Source organism: Pezoporus flaviventris, unplaced genomic scaffold, assembly GCF_033815535.1.
Source record: "Pezoporus flaviventris isolate CSIRO_AGI_PZ_B2104156 unplaced genomic scaffold, CSIRO_AGI_Pfla_v1 ptg000739l, whole genome shotgun sequence".
Lineage (NCBI taxonomy): Eukaryota > Metazoa > Chordata > Aves > Psittaciformes > Psittacidae > Pezoporus > Pezoporus flaviventris.
In genome coordinates, this window is record NW_026893284.1 from 122,712 (window position 1) to 141,397 (window position 18,686).

General features: G+C 52.8%; 1 protein-coding gene across 1 annotated transcript; it reads left to right on the forward strand.

The window, feature by feature from the left end:
• Window positions 1-2,259: 2,259 nt before the first annotated feature.
• On the forward strand, window positions 2,260-5,963 carry LOC133264305 (SUN domain-containing protein 5-like). The gene is made up of 5 exons (XM_061444253.1): window positions 2,260-2,389; window positions 2,903-2,987; window positions 3,542-3,654; window positions 4,211-4,378; window positions 5,630-5,963. The coding sequence occupies exons 3-5, from the start codon at window positions 3,556-3,558 to the stop codon at window positions 5,753-5,755; spliced, it is 393 nt and encodes a 130-aa protein (XP_061300237.1). The 5' UTR covers window positions 2,260-2,389; window positions 2,903-2,987; window positions 3,542-3,555; the 3' UTR covers window positions 5,756-5,963.
• Window positions 5,964-18,686: the final 12,723 nt, after the last annotated feature.

The following is an 18,686-nucleotide window of genomic DNA, read 5'->3' on the forward strand; positions in this document are numbered from 1 at the left end:
TTCCTCCGCTGCAGGCTGCATCTTTGCTGTCAAGCAGAGATGGGGAAAGGAGTATGTATGTACTCCGTGTTTCTGTGTTGGACACGGGGAGAAAGGAGGTGTCTGAGGGCCCTCAGCCAGCTTCCCACTCTCACGAGCACTGCTCGTGTTGTGGCCGTTCTCAGGGAGAGCCAAGAGTAAAGCCGCTGGGCAGACTCCCTGCCACACATTCGCCAGAGGCCCAGACTTTGGTCATGGTAGGAGAACCTGCTGTGTAGCCAGACGCAGGGGTGCGGAGGCGGAAGTCTTGATTTGCTCAACCTCTTTACTTTCGGGGAGTAGTGAGTCCTGGCGTTCTTCTTTGGGGGAAGAGCTGCTGGCAGTTTTGAAAGGTGTGGACCGAAAGTGCTCCTCCTGGGCTCTTCCCTGGCAGCTGTGTTGTCAGGAGCAGGCTTCCAAAACAGTGGCTTTTGTGCCTGGAAGTGGTAATCCAGCTGGTTTGCTCGAAACTTGCCTCATTGACAGACATAGGACACCCTCCTTTTTCAGGCAAAAGATGGCCGTGCACAAGAAGAGGTTCCTGAGATTCATTGTCTTCTTGCTTCCAGTGGTTCTTGGTGAGTCTGTGTGAGCAAATATTTGAGAGTAACAGCCTGGTTGTGCTGGATGCCAGCTTTCCTTTTTGGCCCATATGTGTGGAAACTCGCATGGTCCAAGTGCTTCTGGTGTGCGTCCTTGACGAGGACTTGCTTTTCAGCTACCAGTAAGACTGGTAGCCTCCCAGCCATGCTGCTGCACTGGCCACAGGACCAAAGGGCTTGCTTAGTCTGCAAGCCTGCGAGAGAAGGGAGTATGTATTTCCAAGCCTGAACTGGGGGATACCCAGAGGGGCTGTGCAGGGCGACTGATGGCCCTCCTGATACTTCTCCTGGCTGATGTAGCCTGGTCTCAGGGCTCACAGGAGCAGTAAGGGGAAATGGGAAAGAGCTCTGGGTCAGCGAGCACACCTGAAGCTCATGGCTACACAATGCCCTGAAGCCTGTGGTGATGGTTTCCGGTCAGAGGCAGGTCCTGTCTCTGCACCCTGTGTTCCCCACCTCCTCAGCTTAGCTGCTGCCCCATCCACAAGGCAACCAGGAGGAGACCACGGTGCTTCAGGGACCACTAGCAACCCAGGTCAAGTGACTGTCTCTTGGTGATGTGAATTGCAGCTGGTGTTTACTGTGGGACCTCACTGCCAGCGTGGACAATGCAGGCAAAGGCGCAGAGAGAGGTTGGTGGACCCTCTGGGACAGGCAGCTCCTGCAAGGGAGCATTGCTGACAGTGGCTGGCTAAATCGTGGGCTTTTCTGTGTCCACACAGAGTGAGCCAAAGAAGCAGTGGCTTTTGCCGGGGCTTCCTAGGGAAGCCTCTCCTGGGAAGCCCCAGCAGCTCTGGTGGTGGATACTCTAACAGAGAGTTTTTCCCTTTCAGGCTCTGACATGGGCATCGGCAGCAGAAACAAAGATGCTGAGGTAAGAGATGTTTCCTGAGCTGGAATTGGACCTGTGCAGGAACATCAGCCAACCTGTCATGGTTTAAGCCCAGCCCGTAACTCAGAACCACGCAGGCGCTCGCTCACTCCCCCTCTTCTCTGTCCCCCTGCTCCCCGAGGGATGGGGAGGAGAATCAAAAGAATGTAACTCCCACGGGTTGAGACAAGAACACTCCAGTAACTAAGGTGTAACACAAACCACTGCTGCTACCACCAGTAATAATAATGATAAAGGGAATGACAAGGGAAGAGAATACAACCGCTCCCCACCGGCTTAATGGTTCCCAGCCCGACCAGAGCCGTGATCTAGCCCTTCCGGGTAACTGCCCCGTTTATATACTGGGCATGACGTGCTGTGGTATGGAATACCTCTTTGGCTAGTTTGGGTGCAGCGTCCTCTCTCTGCTTCCTCCCGGCTTCCCCTCCTCCCTGGCAAAGCATGAGACTCAGAATGTCCTTGGTCAGAGTAAACATTACTGAGCACCAACTAAAACCAGCGGTGTTATCAGCGCTGTTCCCAGGCTGAAAGTCAAAACCACAGTGCTGCACCAGCTACTAAGAAGGAGAGAAATTCCTGCTACGGCTGAACCCAGGACAACCTCGTGCTACCTGCACCCATTTTTCTAACAGCCACGGCTCCTGTACTTCCCTCTGGCCATTGCCTTTCTTTCAGCGTGGGGAGGAAGGGAAGCATTCACAAACCAGAAAGCCCTGTGTCTTGCTCCTTGCAGAGGGAATGGGCTGCTCTCTGACAACATCTGCTTTCCTGTTCCTGCAGGAATTTGCACGCCTTGTTGACAGAGCAAACCCAAAAGTTGCAGCTTCTGCTGGAGGAGGTGGCTCAGCTGGAGGTGGAGATAAGCAGTTTGAAGAAGGTAACCCTGCATTTTGGAGAAGAAGGCTTGGCTGGGCAGAAGCCCTGAGGAAGCACTACCTGGGATTAGTAGTGGGCTCAGCCTGCTGAGCGCAGCAAGCCAGCTTGTGCCAGGGGATTGCTGGGTGAGCTTTGGCACTGCCCAGGCCCTTCTCTAGGCCCAGGTTAACTGGTGCTTCAGGCAGTAGAAATCTTCCAGCATCCTTCCCTTGGCACGGGCACCTTTGGCTGCTCTGGCTGGGCCCTGAGCAGCAGGGAGACCCAGGCCCACTCCCATGGCCAGCCTTTGTGGACATGGCCTGAGCATGGAAGGTGGGAACAAGGGAGTGAGGACCCCATGGTCGTGGCCACATATACTGTGCTTGTGGCTCACGTCAGCTGCAGTCTCTCAGCTTACTGGACAAGGCTTGCCTTGTATTTCTGACACTGACTCTTTGCCTTTCTGGGCGCTGGTAGCCATGCTGAACTGACTGCTGAAGTGCTCATTTTCTGTGCTTGTTTGTGTCTTTCCCAGGAGAGGCAGGAGGTGAACCCGGCAGCACTGGAGTTGGCTTTGGAAGTCTTCGTCGGAAGATCTGACTGGGCCCTGAAAAGTTCTGGTATGGACACAGCAGCCCATTCTCCTTGCCATGCACTTGTCTGTAGCACTCCCCAAAGGAGGATGTCCTCCAGGTGCTGCTCTCCTAAGCAGGGGAGCTGAAAGCAGGGGAGCTTCATGAGGTCTGAGAGCAAGTCTGTGGCAGTGGCTCTCTTGGATTCCCTCCTGGTTCCGCCTCTGCGCAGGTGCCTCTGGCACTGTTCCCCCCCCCCCCCCCCCCCCACATTCCAGGGCTGACGGAGGGGCTCTCTTCCTCATCAATGCATTTGGAAAGAGAACGGATGCGTCATCCTTTATTGCCCACACAGCAAGCCCTCAGCTTTGGTCTGCCCTCATTCACCAGCACCCTCAGGCCTTCTACTTGTGGCGCTGAGAGGAGCAGACACCAGGCATATGGGTGCTGTCATCCTGCGCAGCTAGGCACCCCTACCAGCATGGAGATGAGGAGAGGACTGACAGACGTGGAGCTGTCCAGCAGCATCAGAAAGGGCGTCTGAGCACAGGGTCCTCCTACTCGGTGGCCTCGTGCAGTCACCTGCTCTCCCTTCCTTACAGGTGCCACCATTGACATGCAGAGAACTTCAAAGACCTATGACTGCAAAGAGAATTGGGGCTGCAGGGTTTTATGGTTCTTCCACACTCCCAACCCTCCTGATACGATTTTGGAGGTATTGTAGCAGAAACCACCAGTGCATGTTTCCTTCCTGAGAAGCTGGGGACTGACCTTGGGCATTGTCCTCTCAGTCCAGTGGTAATGCTCAAGCCCACAGTGCTGATCTGTTGCCTGAAGCCAAAGCTTGGACTCAGGGCTGGCCTCGATCGAAAGCAGTGGCTCCCCTCAGGAGGGGAACAGAGCTCAACTGCGGCATCTTGCCCAGAGTCCTCAGTCACAGCTGGGTGAACGACATTCTCCCTGGTGACCTCATTTCCATACTCAGCCCTAACAGTTCTTTTCTGGGGTGGGAGGCAGGGGGTCCTCTGCAGAGCCACTGGGCAGAGAGCTGTGTCTGTAAGGGCCTGACTAGGTTGGCTTAGTAACAGGTATTCTCCTCTTTTCATAATACTGAGAGGCTGCTGCTTTTGTCCATTTCCTCACACGTGCCTCATTTTCAAGCTGGACTAGACCCCCCAGACACACCAGCACCTGTGCTTCAGGCTACATGAGCAGCTGTGTTGAACTGAACATGGGCTCACGTTTCATTAACTCTCACGTTCTGATTGCAGCCGGATATTTCCCCAGGAAACTGCTGGCCATTACAAGGGCACCAGGGCCAGGTGGTCATCAGGTTGCGAGCACGAGTCCATCTGACTGCTGTCAGTGTGCAGCACATCTACAAAGAGGTCTCTCCATCCGGGACCGTCACCAGTGCCCCCCGAGACATCGCTGTCTTTGTAAGTCTCTGCTGGGTGCTTCTGGCTGGCATGGCCCTGGGGCAAAGCCGTGACTGGAACTTGCTTGCTTTGTGCAAGCAAGTCCTTGGAGATTTGTGTCCTGCTTTCTCCTAAGCCCTGCAGTGCACTTGCAGGATACTTCAGGGGCTCTAGGGGTTCCATCCCTCTCAAGACTCATTCTGGTGAGAGCACCTCAGGGCTCTTGAATAAAACACAAGGTTGAGACAGTGCTTAACTACTGCTAGAGCCCCAGGAGAGGCTCAGTAGACAACAGCCCATGCAGTATATGCTGATCCAGCACATACAAACATCCTCTTTGCCGGGACAAGTCTGAGCTTCTCTCCTTCCTCCTTGTGCTTTTCCCTTGAGGGATCGAATGCAGACAGAGAAGAGGAAACTCTCCTTGGGATGTTCATGTACAACGTGACAAAAGAGGCTATTCAAACCTTCCCTCTGAAGGTACAGTCTGTGCATGAAGGCAAGATGCCCAGGAGAAAACCAGCAGTGCCTGCAAGTCCGTGGCAGGAAGAGCGTGAATGCTCTCTCCCCTGGCGCAGGGGCCCAGACCACTGCCGAGGAGGCCTGGTGGAGCTGGGAGGACTGAGTAGCATGCGGTAGGGGTAGCAGCAACAGGTTTGCAAGGGCAGGGTTGCTCCTGTGGGAGCTTAAGTCCTGAGAGACCCCTGCTGCAGCTGCTGCCTTCAGCAGAGCCAGCTGCACACATGGCCTCTCCACCAAAGCAACATCTTCGTGCCAGGAGAAATAGGGATACCTGGTGGGGGAAGCTGCCGGGCAGCATTGTCGCTCCACCCTGTGGCCTGCTGACAGGCTGGACAGTGTCCTTTCCTCCCAGCACAACACGTCCCTTTTCTCCTGGTACCCTCACACCTGCCAGGAGGAAGGCAGGCAGAGAGCATGGCGGGAGCTTAATGGACTTTCACACCAACTGTCTCACGCATAGGAGGACCTCCCCAGCCTCTCTGTCAGCTCAGAGCAAGCTGCAGAGGTAAAGGGGCAAAGGGAAGGGAGGCGCGGTCGCCAGCAGGCCAGGTTCCAGAGGATGTCTTCTCCCTTCCCGTGCCTCCAGTCTCTGCAGGAGCCCTGGTACCAGCAGTGAGCCTCAGATGCCTACAGCCACTCCTACCCACTTTTGGAAGCTTGTTCCTGAGCAGGAGCAGGGCAGGCAGGGGGAGAAACGTCAATTGCACCGTCACACTTAACACCTCAGTTTTCTTGTCACTCTCTTCACAGAACACGCACAGAGCCTTTGCGCACATCAAACTTATTGTGAAGAGCAACTGGGGAAACACAGCCTACACCTGCATTTATCGAGTGCAGGTTCATGGAAAGATGGAAGAACAAGAAAACCTCAGCTGAAACCAGACAAGAAAAAGAGCACAAATAAAAAAGAGAAATGAGGGAGGAGGGATAAATGGTTTGTCAGATCAGAGTGGTGTAGAGGATCTGTCTCTAAAGTAAGGTGTGCAGGAAGGTCCACTGGGGGATGGGTAGCAGCACCCGCTGACAGGGCTACAGGGCAGCCTGCAGGCAGCGGATGTGGGTCACCCACAACCCTTGGGACAGCTCCTTGGGGCTGCCAGGGGCTTGTGAGCTTCCTCTTTTAATTTCCCAGTAGCAGGGCTGGAGAAGCATTGGATTCCCCAGTGCACCATCAAAGGGCTGTGTGTGATGCCTGCCTTCTCCCGGGGGTGGTTTCAGGGGTGTGCAGCCAGCTGTGCAGCCAGGGGTACCCAGGGTTGTCATTTCAAGTAGGGTCCCTGCACCCCAGGGGCTGCGAGTTGGAGCAGTCTGGGTAAAGTCCTCTCCCTGCTGAAAGAGCCAGCACAGGGCAGCTGAGACCAAAGCTGATGGACAGGTGAGATCTTCTGAAAAACTCTTTGATATCTCGTGTGAATTTCATCTGACACAACACCTCCATACGCGCTCCTGCCGTGTTCCTCTTTCCTTACTGCTGGAGGGCAGGACTGGCTCTGCCAGAGCCCCAGCAGAGCCCCCTCCTTCCAGGGACACCCTCAGCCTGCACCAACCAGAGCTCATGGAAGGGACCTGCCAAAAGTCTTCCTGAAACCAGAGAAGAGGCAGTTTCAGGGTGTTCTGTGAGAAATGCATCAGGTTTCACCCAGAGAATTCTCCCCTAAATTGTCACTGTCTTTTCCCTTTTGGAAAGCCCCCCATAACAGGCTCAAGCAAATGTCCAGTGGCAGCTCCGTCACCCAATTCCTCCTTCTGCCATTTGCATGCACATGGGAGCTGCAGCTCTTGCATGTCTGACTCTTCCTCGGCATCTACCTGACTGTACTCCTGGGCAACGAACTCCTCATCACCACCACAGCTTGCAACCGGTGCCTTCACACCCCATGTACTTCTTCCTCCTCGACCTCCCCCTGCTGGACCTGTGCTCCATGTCCACCGCTGTCACTAAAGCCATTGCCAGGTCCCTCTGGAACACCAGGGCCACCTTCTTCCTGGGATGTGCTGCCCAGGTCCTTTTCTTTCTCTCCTCAAACACAGACGATTTTATCGTCTCACCATCACGCCCTACAACCACTATGTGTCCATCTGCCAGCCCCTGCATGACGGGACCCTCCTGGGCAGCACAGCTTTTGTGTCCACAATGGCAGCAGCTGCCTGGGCCAGAGGGTTCCCCAGTTCTCGGCTGCACACTGTGGGACTTTGTCACTTCCCTCTGCTAAGGCAATGCCCAAAGGACCAAAGCTGGGGGAGCAGAGTGGGTTCCTGTCCCCTCTCTGCCTGTTCTGGGACAGTTCTGCCACTGTCCAGAAGCTCTGGGAGAGCTTGGGAGCCCTTCCCTGAGGCCGTGTATGAGGAGATCGGTTACAGCTCAGCATGGAAGAAGCAGGCAAGGTTCAGTTGCTCATGTTCAGTGGCTCCCCTCCATGGGGCACATCTGCCAGGCTTTTCCCCCTTACTCCCCCATCCATGGCTGATCCCCTGCGCTGGGGTCTGCGGGCAGAGCAGCAAGGTCCTGGGCCCAAGAGTGGAGCTTCATCTCACCAGTTCTTCCTGTCCAAGCCAGGGACAGCCCCTGTCTGTGTGCTCCTGCCTGCTGCGTGACACCTGAGGGTTGAGGGAAGGTCCTGTCCCAGGGCAGCTCTGGGAGACCCGTTGAGACAGGGCTTGTCCCAGGGGAGCAGGGTGAGTCCTGAGCCCTCCTCCCACTCAGCCTTTTCTCTGTGGGTCCCCCCAGCAGCAAGCACAAGCTTCGTCACCAGAGCACATCCCATAACATCTCAAGGTTCCTATTCAAAAAGGTCCCCATCTTCTAAGATTCTAGGAGTCTTTCAGGCTGTAATTTGTGATTCTCTCTCCTTAAGTGTTGGTGCTCCAGGGGACTTGTCTGTGGTATTTAACCCATGGCAAAGGTCATGCAGAGCATCTGTGTTTCTGGCTACACCCTTCAGAGAAGCCACCTGTGTGCACTGCAAAGGGGAGTGTTGAGATGGGCTGTGTCCTTGGCGAAACCCCTGTTCCTGCGGGACACACAGCCCTGCCTGGGAGAGAGCATGTAGAGAAGGGCTGTGCTGCATTCACAGGGCAGTGTTTAGCTCCACTCAAGTGACATGATGCTCTCAGAGCTCTCTGCCTTGCTCACGCTGCTCCTCTCCCTTCGTCCTCACCTTGCTGGGTTTTGGCTGCGGCACAGACATGGAATGAAGACAGACAGTCATCCTCAGCCATGCACACCCCCTCGCACTGCAGCTGAAGGCAAGAGACCAGCTCTTGGGGAGTGTTTTTTATTAGACTCATATTGGAAGCAGTAGAGGAGCCATGTAGAGGGAATGTCGGAGGTCAAAAGAGAGAGCAGGTATTCCAAAACTGAATACAAGAGACTGTATAAAATGTCAGTGTTCAAATGTCTCCTTCATTCATCTTCTAGAAAAGAAGAGGCTACTTTATATTAAAACACGGCTCACTGTTGCTCTGTGGGAAGACATACTGACCCTTACCTGCCAGCACGTAAAAAAAATCAAGCCACTTCTAGAACTGCTCACTGTAATTTTATTTATGTCAGAAATTCCCAAATTACTCACTTCCAGGGTAACTGCAAGACATACCTCCTCTCTGGATTTTAAAGAGAAGTCTAGTAAGGACAAGGCCTGCTGCATGCAGTATGTTTTGGAATGAGGTTTTGGTTTTCCTCTACTTTTTGTTACGGAAGCTGCTGCTCTTTAGCAACAGCCTTGCTGAATTCCTCACCCTAGGGACTGGTGGTGAAAACACAAACCTAACTGGAGATCCTCCAGCTCTCTGGTTCTACTACAGTGCTCAGAAATAACCAAAAGACAGGGTCTACAGCAGCAAGAAGAAGAAAAAACTGATAAATTAATCCCTCTGGGTAGCCTAAATAAGTGTATAGCAGCATCCTTTAACAGCATGGTACAAGACCTCTCACCGGAGAAGATACATGCTCTCTACGAGCTGTTGGCTGAGCAGAGGAATTCCAGTAAAGCATGTTTTGGCAGTTTGGGGGCATCAGTAAGATGTAGCTTTTATTTTCTTCACGCTCAGATGTCCAGGCTGTGAACCTGTGCCACAAGCTACACACAGCATCATATCTAGAAGACATGTACCTTCCATTTGGAACATCTGGATTTCTCCTTTAGAATTAAAAAAAAAGTTATCTCTTTTGCTGAAGAAAGCGTTGTGTGGGGGTATTTTCTGAAAGACTGCAAAGCACCTCAAACCAAAATAGCAATTGTCTCTTACAGGAGTTAACCCTGCAAGCCGTGTGCACTCTGAAGGGTCCAAAGGAAGGCTATTGGCTTTATCCTAGCCCAATTTCAGCATAAAGTAGTAATGCAATATTAAATGAAAATGGTAACTGCAGTTACCTGAGCAAAACTGTTTTTTTGAGATACCAGCTCCTCTACTTTACAGGATTTAAGCTCCCTGCTTAGCTTGTCTCATGGGAAGTATCCTAAAGGTCAGTGTACAGGTACAGGACTTGAGTAAGGATTCGGTATTTTGCTCTTTGCTTGTCTTGGCTTTGTAGGGTTTCCTAGTGTCATGAAATGTGGAGGGAGCATCCAGTACCTCCCTGCGGTACCTGAATAGAAACTTCTAAGCAGCCGCTTGTAGATTTTACTGGAATCACTCCAATTCACCCTCAGGATACTCTCCCCACTACCAAAATCTTCTCCCTACAGCTCCTACAATTTTCCACCAGTGCTCTTATGTCTGCCAATGCTCCTTGCTCCTTGTAGGCAGCAGTTGGTTGCGTATGTCTCTTTTTTATTCATAAAACAGCTTTTTCGTGTTAGCTTTACTTCCTGTAAGAAACTGATATAGCAAATCTTGGACAGCACGGAGATGTGATCATAAAACTGACTCTCCATGGGATAATGCTGTAGGTGAGAAAGGGGAAAAGATCCAATCGTCTGTTGGTATAACAAGCATCTGCAGAGCTAGGACTCCACCAGTGCTGTTTGAAATATTTATCCAAACTGACGCTGTGTGCAGGCTATTTGCCTTTGTTTTATGACTGGAAGGTTAAAATATTGTAGTGAAGATAAAAGGGAAAAGGAAGATGTTAGAACCAGGGTCATGTAAGATAGATAATGTGTATTATGATATGGTAGCAATGTGTATTATGTGTGAGCAACCATACCGGGAGCTATCCCTCTGGTGGTTATATAGCATGTTACTTTAAATTCCATTAACGTCTGCTATTTTTTCCCTGCCCCTCTCAGGGCACAAAGCGAAGAGTGCTCAGACTTCAGTATTTTGTCTCGCTTCCTATGCTTAATGTGGGATACTAAACCATTTGTGTTGCAAATTACTCCCTGAATCTAGCATTATTGATTTCTTTACTTTCTTTTCAACGAAAGGCTTAATTACAGAATCTGTGAGTTTCACACACACACAAAATAATTAACTTTCATAAGATTTCCGTGAGATCAGCAGGCTGTGTTACGATCTGAGGTTCAGGGAGATTATGCCACTTAGAGGTACTCACTACTTTTGAAAGCCTCTTTTGGAGTTACTTGATGTGGTTTCAGCAAGTAAGAATGTTTTATGTGCAGCCTTTGCAGCATGCAACTCTGAGCACATGAGTTCCACAAATCACTTCCCAGGCGGTCAGAAAGGTCATCTACGCAGCGAGGTGCGTCCATTGATAAGCCAGTTTAGTGAACCTGGGTAGGTAACTGAGCACTGAACTGTGGAAAGAGCTGAACATCAGGTTGCCTGACAGAATAAAACTGTCGTGGATAGACTTGAAAGAAACCTCTATTAACCTCCATCCTGCCTCTTTTGCTTCTGCTTTCCCAAAAAGCTTTCACCTTTCTGATGGATCTTTTCAAGGTTAATTCATGGCAATTGCTAAATCCAGGTGTCATGTCAAAACTAACAAGGGAAAACAATCCATTACAGTTGGCAATTCCTAGCCCTGAACAAATGGACTTTTAAAAAACTTTTTTTCTTTTTTTAGGGTCAGAGTGCGTTAAGAAACAAAGTCATGCATTAAATTTGCTGCCAAGCCATTTGTAATTTCAGTCACTGCTAGTGAAAATCACACCATTTTTTATAATTACTTTCAGTAAGAAAAAGACCTCTGTATATGATTAATTTCAAATATGTATGATTAATTTCAGTCCCAGTTTGTGCAGTCCTTCCTGTTACCCTGCTTCTAGGATCCAGACTCTGATCTCTCTGGGCAAACTTATCCAGAAAAAAACCAAGAAAAGTGTATATATATAGGCAAACCTGTCCCAAGTATGCAGAGTGGCGTGCTGCAAATTTTATGAAAGCAATTATATTCCCTCCAGCTGCTTTTAAATCCTTCAGGTTTCTTAGAGCTGCCGGCAATGGGTCGTCATTTAAATCACACCTTGCTATTGAATCTGTTCTTCCAAGGCTGCCAGGAAAGTTATTTAATTTCATTTAGAGCATCTAGTCAAATACTAATGAACTGACTCCAACCTGGAGAGTATGGCAAGCATCATATCAAAGAGCATTTTGCTTTTGTTCCTTCTTCAGAAGGGAACATGCAGAAATATCCGCTAGAAACAGCCCCACATTGAGAGTTGCCAGTGGTGATGACAGACGAGGAAGATGGAAAGGAATCTTCTTTTGCTTCCATATGCCTGCTCAAATAAGCATAGAGGGAAAAGAGGGCATGATACTTGGTCTGTCAGACAGAAGCCACCTAGAGTGGGAGATGGGACGCTTCATGCAGATGATTTAGGGAGGGTAGAGTATGAGAGCTTGCCAGCCTGTTAACAAAACAGTGGAGAGAAGAGGAAATTTCCTTGCAGTTGCATTTTTTTTTGATGGGACTGGGAAATGGGTACATCAAATCTGAGGAAGAAGTCTTCTCCAAGGCCCTGTGACCATCTTCCCAAGGTCTCTCTTTCCCAAGGGATCTTTGGCTGAAAACCAACTGCATTTCTGCCAGAGCCTCCTCTGAGCCTGTGACACTGAAGCTGCCACATTTGTGCAAGCGGCTCTCCCTGGCTGGTGATCATCGAGAATGTGACAGAGGCAGAGTTTATTTGCTGTTTCTCATGCCCTAAGTAGCCGCTTTGCCCCGCAACCTGTATGAGTGCTCACTCAGAAGAAAACAAAGGAAGCCTGCAGAACTGCAGGAGGGTATCATAGGATCCTGGTCTAAACAGAGCACTGGTCTCAAACAGTTGGCATTCCAGGAGTCTGCTGGCACACTGCAAGTAAGGAGAGGGTAATCCTCCTCTTCTGGCTTGCTCACGTTCTGATCAAGCACTTACCCTGATCAAGGACTTTTCAGTCTCTCATTGCTCTGCCAGTGAGGAGGGGCACAAGAAGCCAGGAGGAAGCAGAGACAGGACACCTGACCTGAACTAGCCACAGAGATATTCCAGACCACAGCATGTCATGACCGGTATAGAAACTGGGGGAGTTGGACGAAAAGGACCGTTTGATGCTGGATCAGGCTGGGTATTGGTCAGCGGGTGCTGAGCAATTGTATTGGGCAACACTTGTGTTTTCTGGATTTTCATTTCTCTTTTTCTGTTGCCTCTTAGTATTATTATCATTTCTGTTATTGTTGGTATTATTTATTTTATCACTGTATTTTACTTGCTTTCAATTATTAAACTGTTCTTATCTCCACGTACAGGTTTTATATTCTTCCGATTCCCGTCACCGTCCCACCCAGGGGATGGGTGAGCGGCTGCCTGGTGCTGAGTTACCATCTGGGTTTAAACCAGGACAGAGGGACACTCCAGTTTGCCCTCATCTGCCCTTACCTGGGGCACACGGCATGTGGGAAGGGAATCACCTTTACACAGACACCACAGGAGCCCACACTCTCTCAGCCACTCTGCTCTCTGTGGTGATGCAGCCAGAGAGGATGTATGTCCCTAGTACCAGCAAGGGACCAGCAAGGGATGTGAGTCGCAAGCTGCCATCTAGTTCCCCAGACTGGTTGCCCTCTAAGTCCACCCCAGTACTTACATTCAGGCTATCATCTCCACTTTCTTCTAAGACTGCCTGGGAAAGAGAGCAAAGAGCTTGTCCGGATTGGACCTTGGTGGGGCTTTGCGTGGGGTACAGGGGTCCCCAGCCCCATGGCTTCCCTCTGGTCTGAGCAGGAAGATCCTTTCTGCTCCCCCCACCCCATTGCTCCAAGTTGCACCTGGGATACCTGTTCATGCAGTGACCAGGGGTGGGGACAGAGGGAAGGACAGGCTGGGGAATTAGGGATCTCCAAAGGGGATGGGGTGACTGGGACGCAAAGACAGGGCACTGGCGTGAATTAACCAGGCTGATGGCGTTGAAGGGATAGGACTGTATGGGATGTTAAGGTGGGGTAGAGGAATTCAAGTGCAGAAGATACGGGGACTTCAAGCGTGGTGGTTGGTAGAGGCAGAAGGACGACTGCAGAGGACCAAAGTGAGGGGACTGGGAGAGTGTTTGGGAGCTGGGGTTCAAGGAAGCGTTTTTGGGGACATTACCACAGTGGACAGGATGAAAGGCAAAGGACTGAGGGGGGCGACGTCCCAAAGGCATTGGGAACGATCAAAGGGAGGGCATCTGGGGACCCTAGGTAGGATAGAGAGGAGGTCCCAGGGAGGAGATGCCTGAGGGGACCAAAAGGACGAAGGGGCCCAAAAGGGAGGGGTGTGGGGGCACCGAGAGAAGGAATGGGTCAGGCCCTCCTAGGGCGGAGATAGGTCCGACCATTCAGGGAAGGAGCTGGGCTCTGGGTATCAGGAGCTATACTGCATGGAAGCTTGGGAACAAACAGAACTGTGGAAGGCAGAAAGCTGTATCTCCTGGGGCTTCTCCCTTTCCTCTTGCTTGGGAAAGGGAGAAGCCAACTCAAGGGGTTTCATGCTCACCACTATGATTTCATCCTGCAGGGGAGCTGATATCTTGCAGCCAAGACCTGTTCCCAGCCTTGAGCCCCTCCATGGGGCACTGGGGACTCACCTGAGTATCTGCTGGAGTTCACAGCAGGATAAGTGAAGAGCAGGGCCATGCTGAGCACTGTGACCGTCATGTTTCTCTGCGGTTTGGTGAGTCCTGGATGAGGCTGGAGAAGGTGAGGGGCAGATTTATCCCTCCCAGGACTCCTCCTTTCCCTCCCTGAGAGCTCCCAGGGCAAAGCCAGACTTGGCAGAGACACCAGCCCTGGCAGCAAGCCTGGCCTAGGCACAGAGTCACCCCTGCCTCCAGCATGGCTTCAGCCACCTTAGCTGGCATCAGTCCAGCTTCCTGCACGGGGCAGCTGGACATGCAAGTGCCCAGGCATCTGGGGCTAGTGAAGGGAAGTAAAGGACCCCTGACAGCCAGGCCTCCTATGGTGTCTGCCCACTGCTCCAACACAAAAGCACCCTCCAACAGCCCCCCCAAAGCCAGATCCCCCTATCTCCCAGGGCCCCTCACCTCCCAGCACTATCATCTCCCAGCACCGCCTGCCTCCCAGGACTGTCTTTCCACCCAGGACTCCCCCAGGGATGATGCTAGCCTCAGACCAGGGGTCTCTGAGCAGAACTCTCCCTGCCCCCTCTCCATCCCTTGGGTAACCAGGGGGCTGGGAATGACCCCTCTTCCTGGGGCACGAAGGATCCCGGGCTTAGGGAACACTGGGAGGTTGGAGGACAGCTGCGGTGCACTGGCAGGTGGGGATACTGCCGGGTGACTGGGATCTTGAGTCACAGGAGGCGATGGGGAGCACTGGTGAATGCTGGGCACTGGGAGATGAGGGTTCGGCTTGAAGGAGTGCTGGGGTGGTCAGAAGGCCCAGCTCCAGCCCACCCCATTTCCCATGCACTGTAGTCCCCAGTCTTGGGCAGTCCACAGCCATGGCCTCCCCAGTGCAGAGAACGGAGCAGAATATCCCCTGCCCTGACCACCAGCCTGCCACTGCCTGGGGCCACCATACCCACCCAGGTCACTGGAGTCCCACTCTGCAGAGCTGCCTCCAGATGGTGGGTCCCAATGACTCTGTCCCCAGCAAGGCTCTGGCTCCCTGGATGGCACTCGGACACTGGTCACCCAAGGCCCTTGTCCTCAAGGGATGTCCCTTCAATGTCCTCATCCTTGGCCAGGCCAGCTCTGTCCCCGAGCAGGATGTGGCCACCCGGAGGGACACCGTGAAGCAGACGCTTGTCCTCAGGCAGCCACTTGGAGCTAATTGCAGGGACAACAGAGTTCCCATGGCAACAGGAGAGATGTTTGTTCTTGTCATCCCTCCTGTCTGTGTGTAGCTGATAAGCTTTATTTGCCTAGGGCCAGGAAGTGCTGGGGTGGTCACGGTGCCCAGCTCCAGCCCACCCCATTTCCCATACACTGCAGGCCCCAGTCTGGTCCAGTCCCCATGTTGCCCCAGGGGAGCCCAGAGGGAGCCCTGCTCAGCCCCACTGTGACATCAGAGCCGCCAATCTTGACTGAGAACTGGGCACCCATACAGCGTTGTGGGGCAGGGAAAGAGCCCACAGCTGCACGTGACTGTTGCCCCGGGCAGGGACACTCCCGTGGAAGGGCAGCGTGGAGCTGCTGCTGGAACTGGTTTTGCCTGAGGAGCCCAGACTGCTGAGGCTTAGGAGGAAGAGCTGAGCAGGGAGGCTGCCTTTGCCCAGAGATGGCAAGGAGAAAGGCACCACGGAAAAGAGTCCAAGGGACCTTAAATGTCTCCTTTGAGACCACAGCTGACCAACGGTCAGCACGAGAGGCTGCAGGGCGGAGCCACGGCCAGGCGAGTAGGTACGAAGTTGGCTGCTCGTGCATGGGGCATCAGCTTAGGACGGTAGCTGGGACACGGCCTAATACAGCCAGCAGGTCACGGATCAGCATGGGGAAGCTGACAGACGCTTCTGCACAAGAGCCCTGTGCATTGCCCACCCCCCTTCTGGTGGGCCGTGGCTGAAAGCATGGCTTGCTCTCCCAGCAAGCACTGAGAGCAATCGGCATCTTTTTTGTTTTCCTCCCACAGGAGCCTTTTCACAGAGGTGGAGCTGGTGGAACGCTTTCCTCAGTCCACTCCCAGCTCATCCTCTCGAGGGCCACCAAAGCGTCAAGACAAGGCCACAGCACTTGCAAGTAAGCTCAGCACTGGCTCTTGCTGCAAAGTCCTTGGGGTGAACTCAGAGCGCTGCACTGTGCCAGAAGTCTGGCAAAATGTCACAAGTGGCTGGGGAAATGCAGGCTGCTCTGCTCTTCACCCCAGAGAGGTGGTGCCTAGTCCTTGGTGCTTGCCTCCCTGCAGGGAGCCAAAACGCTCTTGGCTGAGCATCCTGGAGAAGAGACCTCAAGACAGAGGCCTAACTTTTCTCTGGTTTCTTTGCCCAGGGACGGTCTTCAGCCTCATTTGCCATCTGGCAGGTACCTTGTGGAGATACCTGCTGATCGTGTGCATCTTCACTGTGTACGTACAACCTGTTTCTGCTGTTGGGCTTTTGGGGAGGCGGTAGCCTCATGCTGCAGGGGTCAGGGTGCAGGGAGGGAGCGGGTGAGAATTGGGCTGTGCTGCCGGCTGTGCTTCGAGCAGTGGGGACTGCTGCTGCTGCTGCCAACTTCCTCCTCTTCCTCCGCTGCAGGCTGCATCTTTGCTGTCAAGCAGAGATGGGGAAAGGAGTATGTATGTACTCCGTGTTTCTGTGTTGGACACGGGGAGAAAGGAGGTGTCTGAGGGCCCTCAGCCAGCTTCCCACTCTCACGAGCACTGCTCGTGTTGTGGCCGTTCTCAGGGAGAGCCAAGAGTAAAGCCGCTGGGCAGACTCCCTGCCACACATTCGCCAGAGGCCCAGACTTTGGTCATGGTAGGAGAACCTGCTGTGTAGCCAGACGCAGGGGTGCGGAGGCGGAAGTCTTGATTTGCTCAACCTCTTTACTTTCGGGGAGTAGTGAGTCCTGGCGTTCTTCTTTGGGGGAAGAGCTGCTGGCAGTTTTGAAAGGTGTGGACCGAAAGTGCTCCTCCTGGGCTCTTCCCTGGCAGCTGTGTTGTCAGGAGCAGGCTTCCAAAACAGTGGCTTTTGTGCCTGGAAGTGGTAATCCAGCTGGTTTGCTCGAAACTTGCCTCATTGACAGACATAGGACACCCTCCTTTTTCAGGCAAAAGATGGCCGTGCACAAGAAGAGGTTCCTGAGATTCATTGTCTTCTTGCTTCCAGTGGTTCTTGGTGAGTCTGTGTGAGCAAATATTTGAGAGTAACAGCCTGGTTGTGCTGGATGCCAGCTTTCCTTTTTGGCCCATATGTGTGGAAACTCGCATGGTCCAAGTGCTTCTGGTGTGCGTCCTTGACGAGGACTTGCTTTTCAGCTACCAGTAAGACTGGTAGCCTCCCAGCCATGCTGCTGCACTGGCCACAGGACCAAAGGGCTTGCTTAGTCTGCAAGCCTGCGAGAGAAGGGAGTATGTATTTCCAAGCCTGAACTGGGGGATACCCAGAGGGGCTGTGCAGGGCGACTGATGGCCCTCCTGATACTTCTCCTGGCTGATGTAGCCTGGTCTCAGGGCTCACAGGAGCAGTAAGGGGAAATGGGAAAGAGCTCTGGGTCAGCGAGCACACCTGAAGCTCATGGCTACACAATGCCCTGAAGCCTGTGGTGATGGTTTCCGGTCAGAGGCAGGTCCTGTCTCTGCACCCTGTGTTCCCCACCTCCTCAGCTTAGCTGCTGCCCCATCCACAAGGCAACCAGGAGGAGACCACGGTGCTTCAGGGACCACTAGCAACCCAGGTCAAGTGACTGTCTCTTGGTGATGTGAATTGCAGCTGGTGTTTACTGTGGGACCTCACTGCCAGCGTGGACAATGCAGGCAAAGGCGCAGAGAGAGGTTGGTGGACCCTCTGGGACAGGCAGCTCCTGCAAGGGAGCATTGCTGACAGTGGCTGGCTAAATCGTGGGCTTTTCTGTGTCCACACAGAGTGAGCCAAAGAAGCAGTGGCTTTTGCCGGGGCTTCCTAGGGAAGCCTCTCCTGGGAAGCCCCAGCAGCTCTGGTGGTGGATACTCTAACAGAGAGTTTTTCCCTTTCAGGCTCTGACATGGGCATCGGCAGCAGAAACAAAGATGCTGAGGTAAGAGATGTTTCCTGAGCTGGAATTGGACCTGTGCAGGAACATCAGCCAACCTGTCATGGTTTAAGCCCAGCCCGTAACTCAGAACCACGCAGGCGCTCGCTCACTCCCCCTCTTCTCTGTCCCCCTGCTCCCCGAGGGATGGGGAGGAGAATCAAAAGAATGTAACTCCCACGGGTTGAGACAAGAACACTCCAGTAACTAAGGTGTAACACAAACCACTGCTGCTACCACCAGTAATAATAATGATAAAGGGAATGACAAGGGAAGAGAATACAACCGCTCCCCACCGGCTTAATGGTTCCCAGCCCGACCAGAGCCGTGATCTAGCCCTTCCGGGTAACTGCCCCGTTTATATACTGGGCATGACGTGCTGTGGTATGGAATACCTCTTTGGCTAGTTTGGGTGCAGCGTCCTCTCTCTGCTTCCTCCCGGCTTCCCCTCCTCCCTGGCAAAGCATGAGACTCAGAATGTCCTTGGTCAGAGTAAACATTACTGAGCACCAACTAAAACCAGCGGTGTTATCAGCGCTGTTCCCAGGCTGAAAGTCAAAACCACAGTGCTGCACCAGCTACTAAGAAGGAGAGAAATTCCTGCTACGGCTGAACCCAGGACAACCTCGTGCTACCTGCACCCATTTTTCTAACAGCCACGGCTCCTGTACTTCCCTCTGGCCATTGCCTTTCTTTCAGCGTGGGGAGGAAGGGAAGCATTCACAAACCAGAAAGCCCTGTGTCTCTGCTCCTTGCAGAGGGAATGGGCTGC

What these genes read in the sequence shown, in the direction of transcription:
- LOC133264305 (XM_061444253.1), top strand. Translation starts at nt 3,556, where the DNA reads ATGCAGAGAACTTCAAAGACCTATGACTGCAAAGAGAATTGGGGCTGC. An exon ending in CTCCTGATACGATTTTGGAG is followed by an intron (nt 3,655 to 4,210) that starts GTATTGTAGCAG and finishes TTCTGATTGCAG; the next exon opens with CCGGATATTTCCCCAGGAAA. An exon ending in CCCGAGACATCGCTGTCTTT is followed by an intron (nt 4,379 to 5,629) that starts GTAAGTCTCTGC and finishes CTCTCTTCACAG; the next exon opens with AACACGCACAGAGCCTTTGC.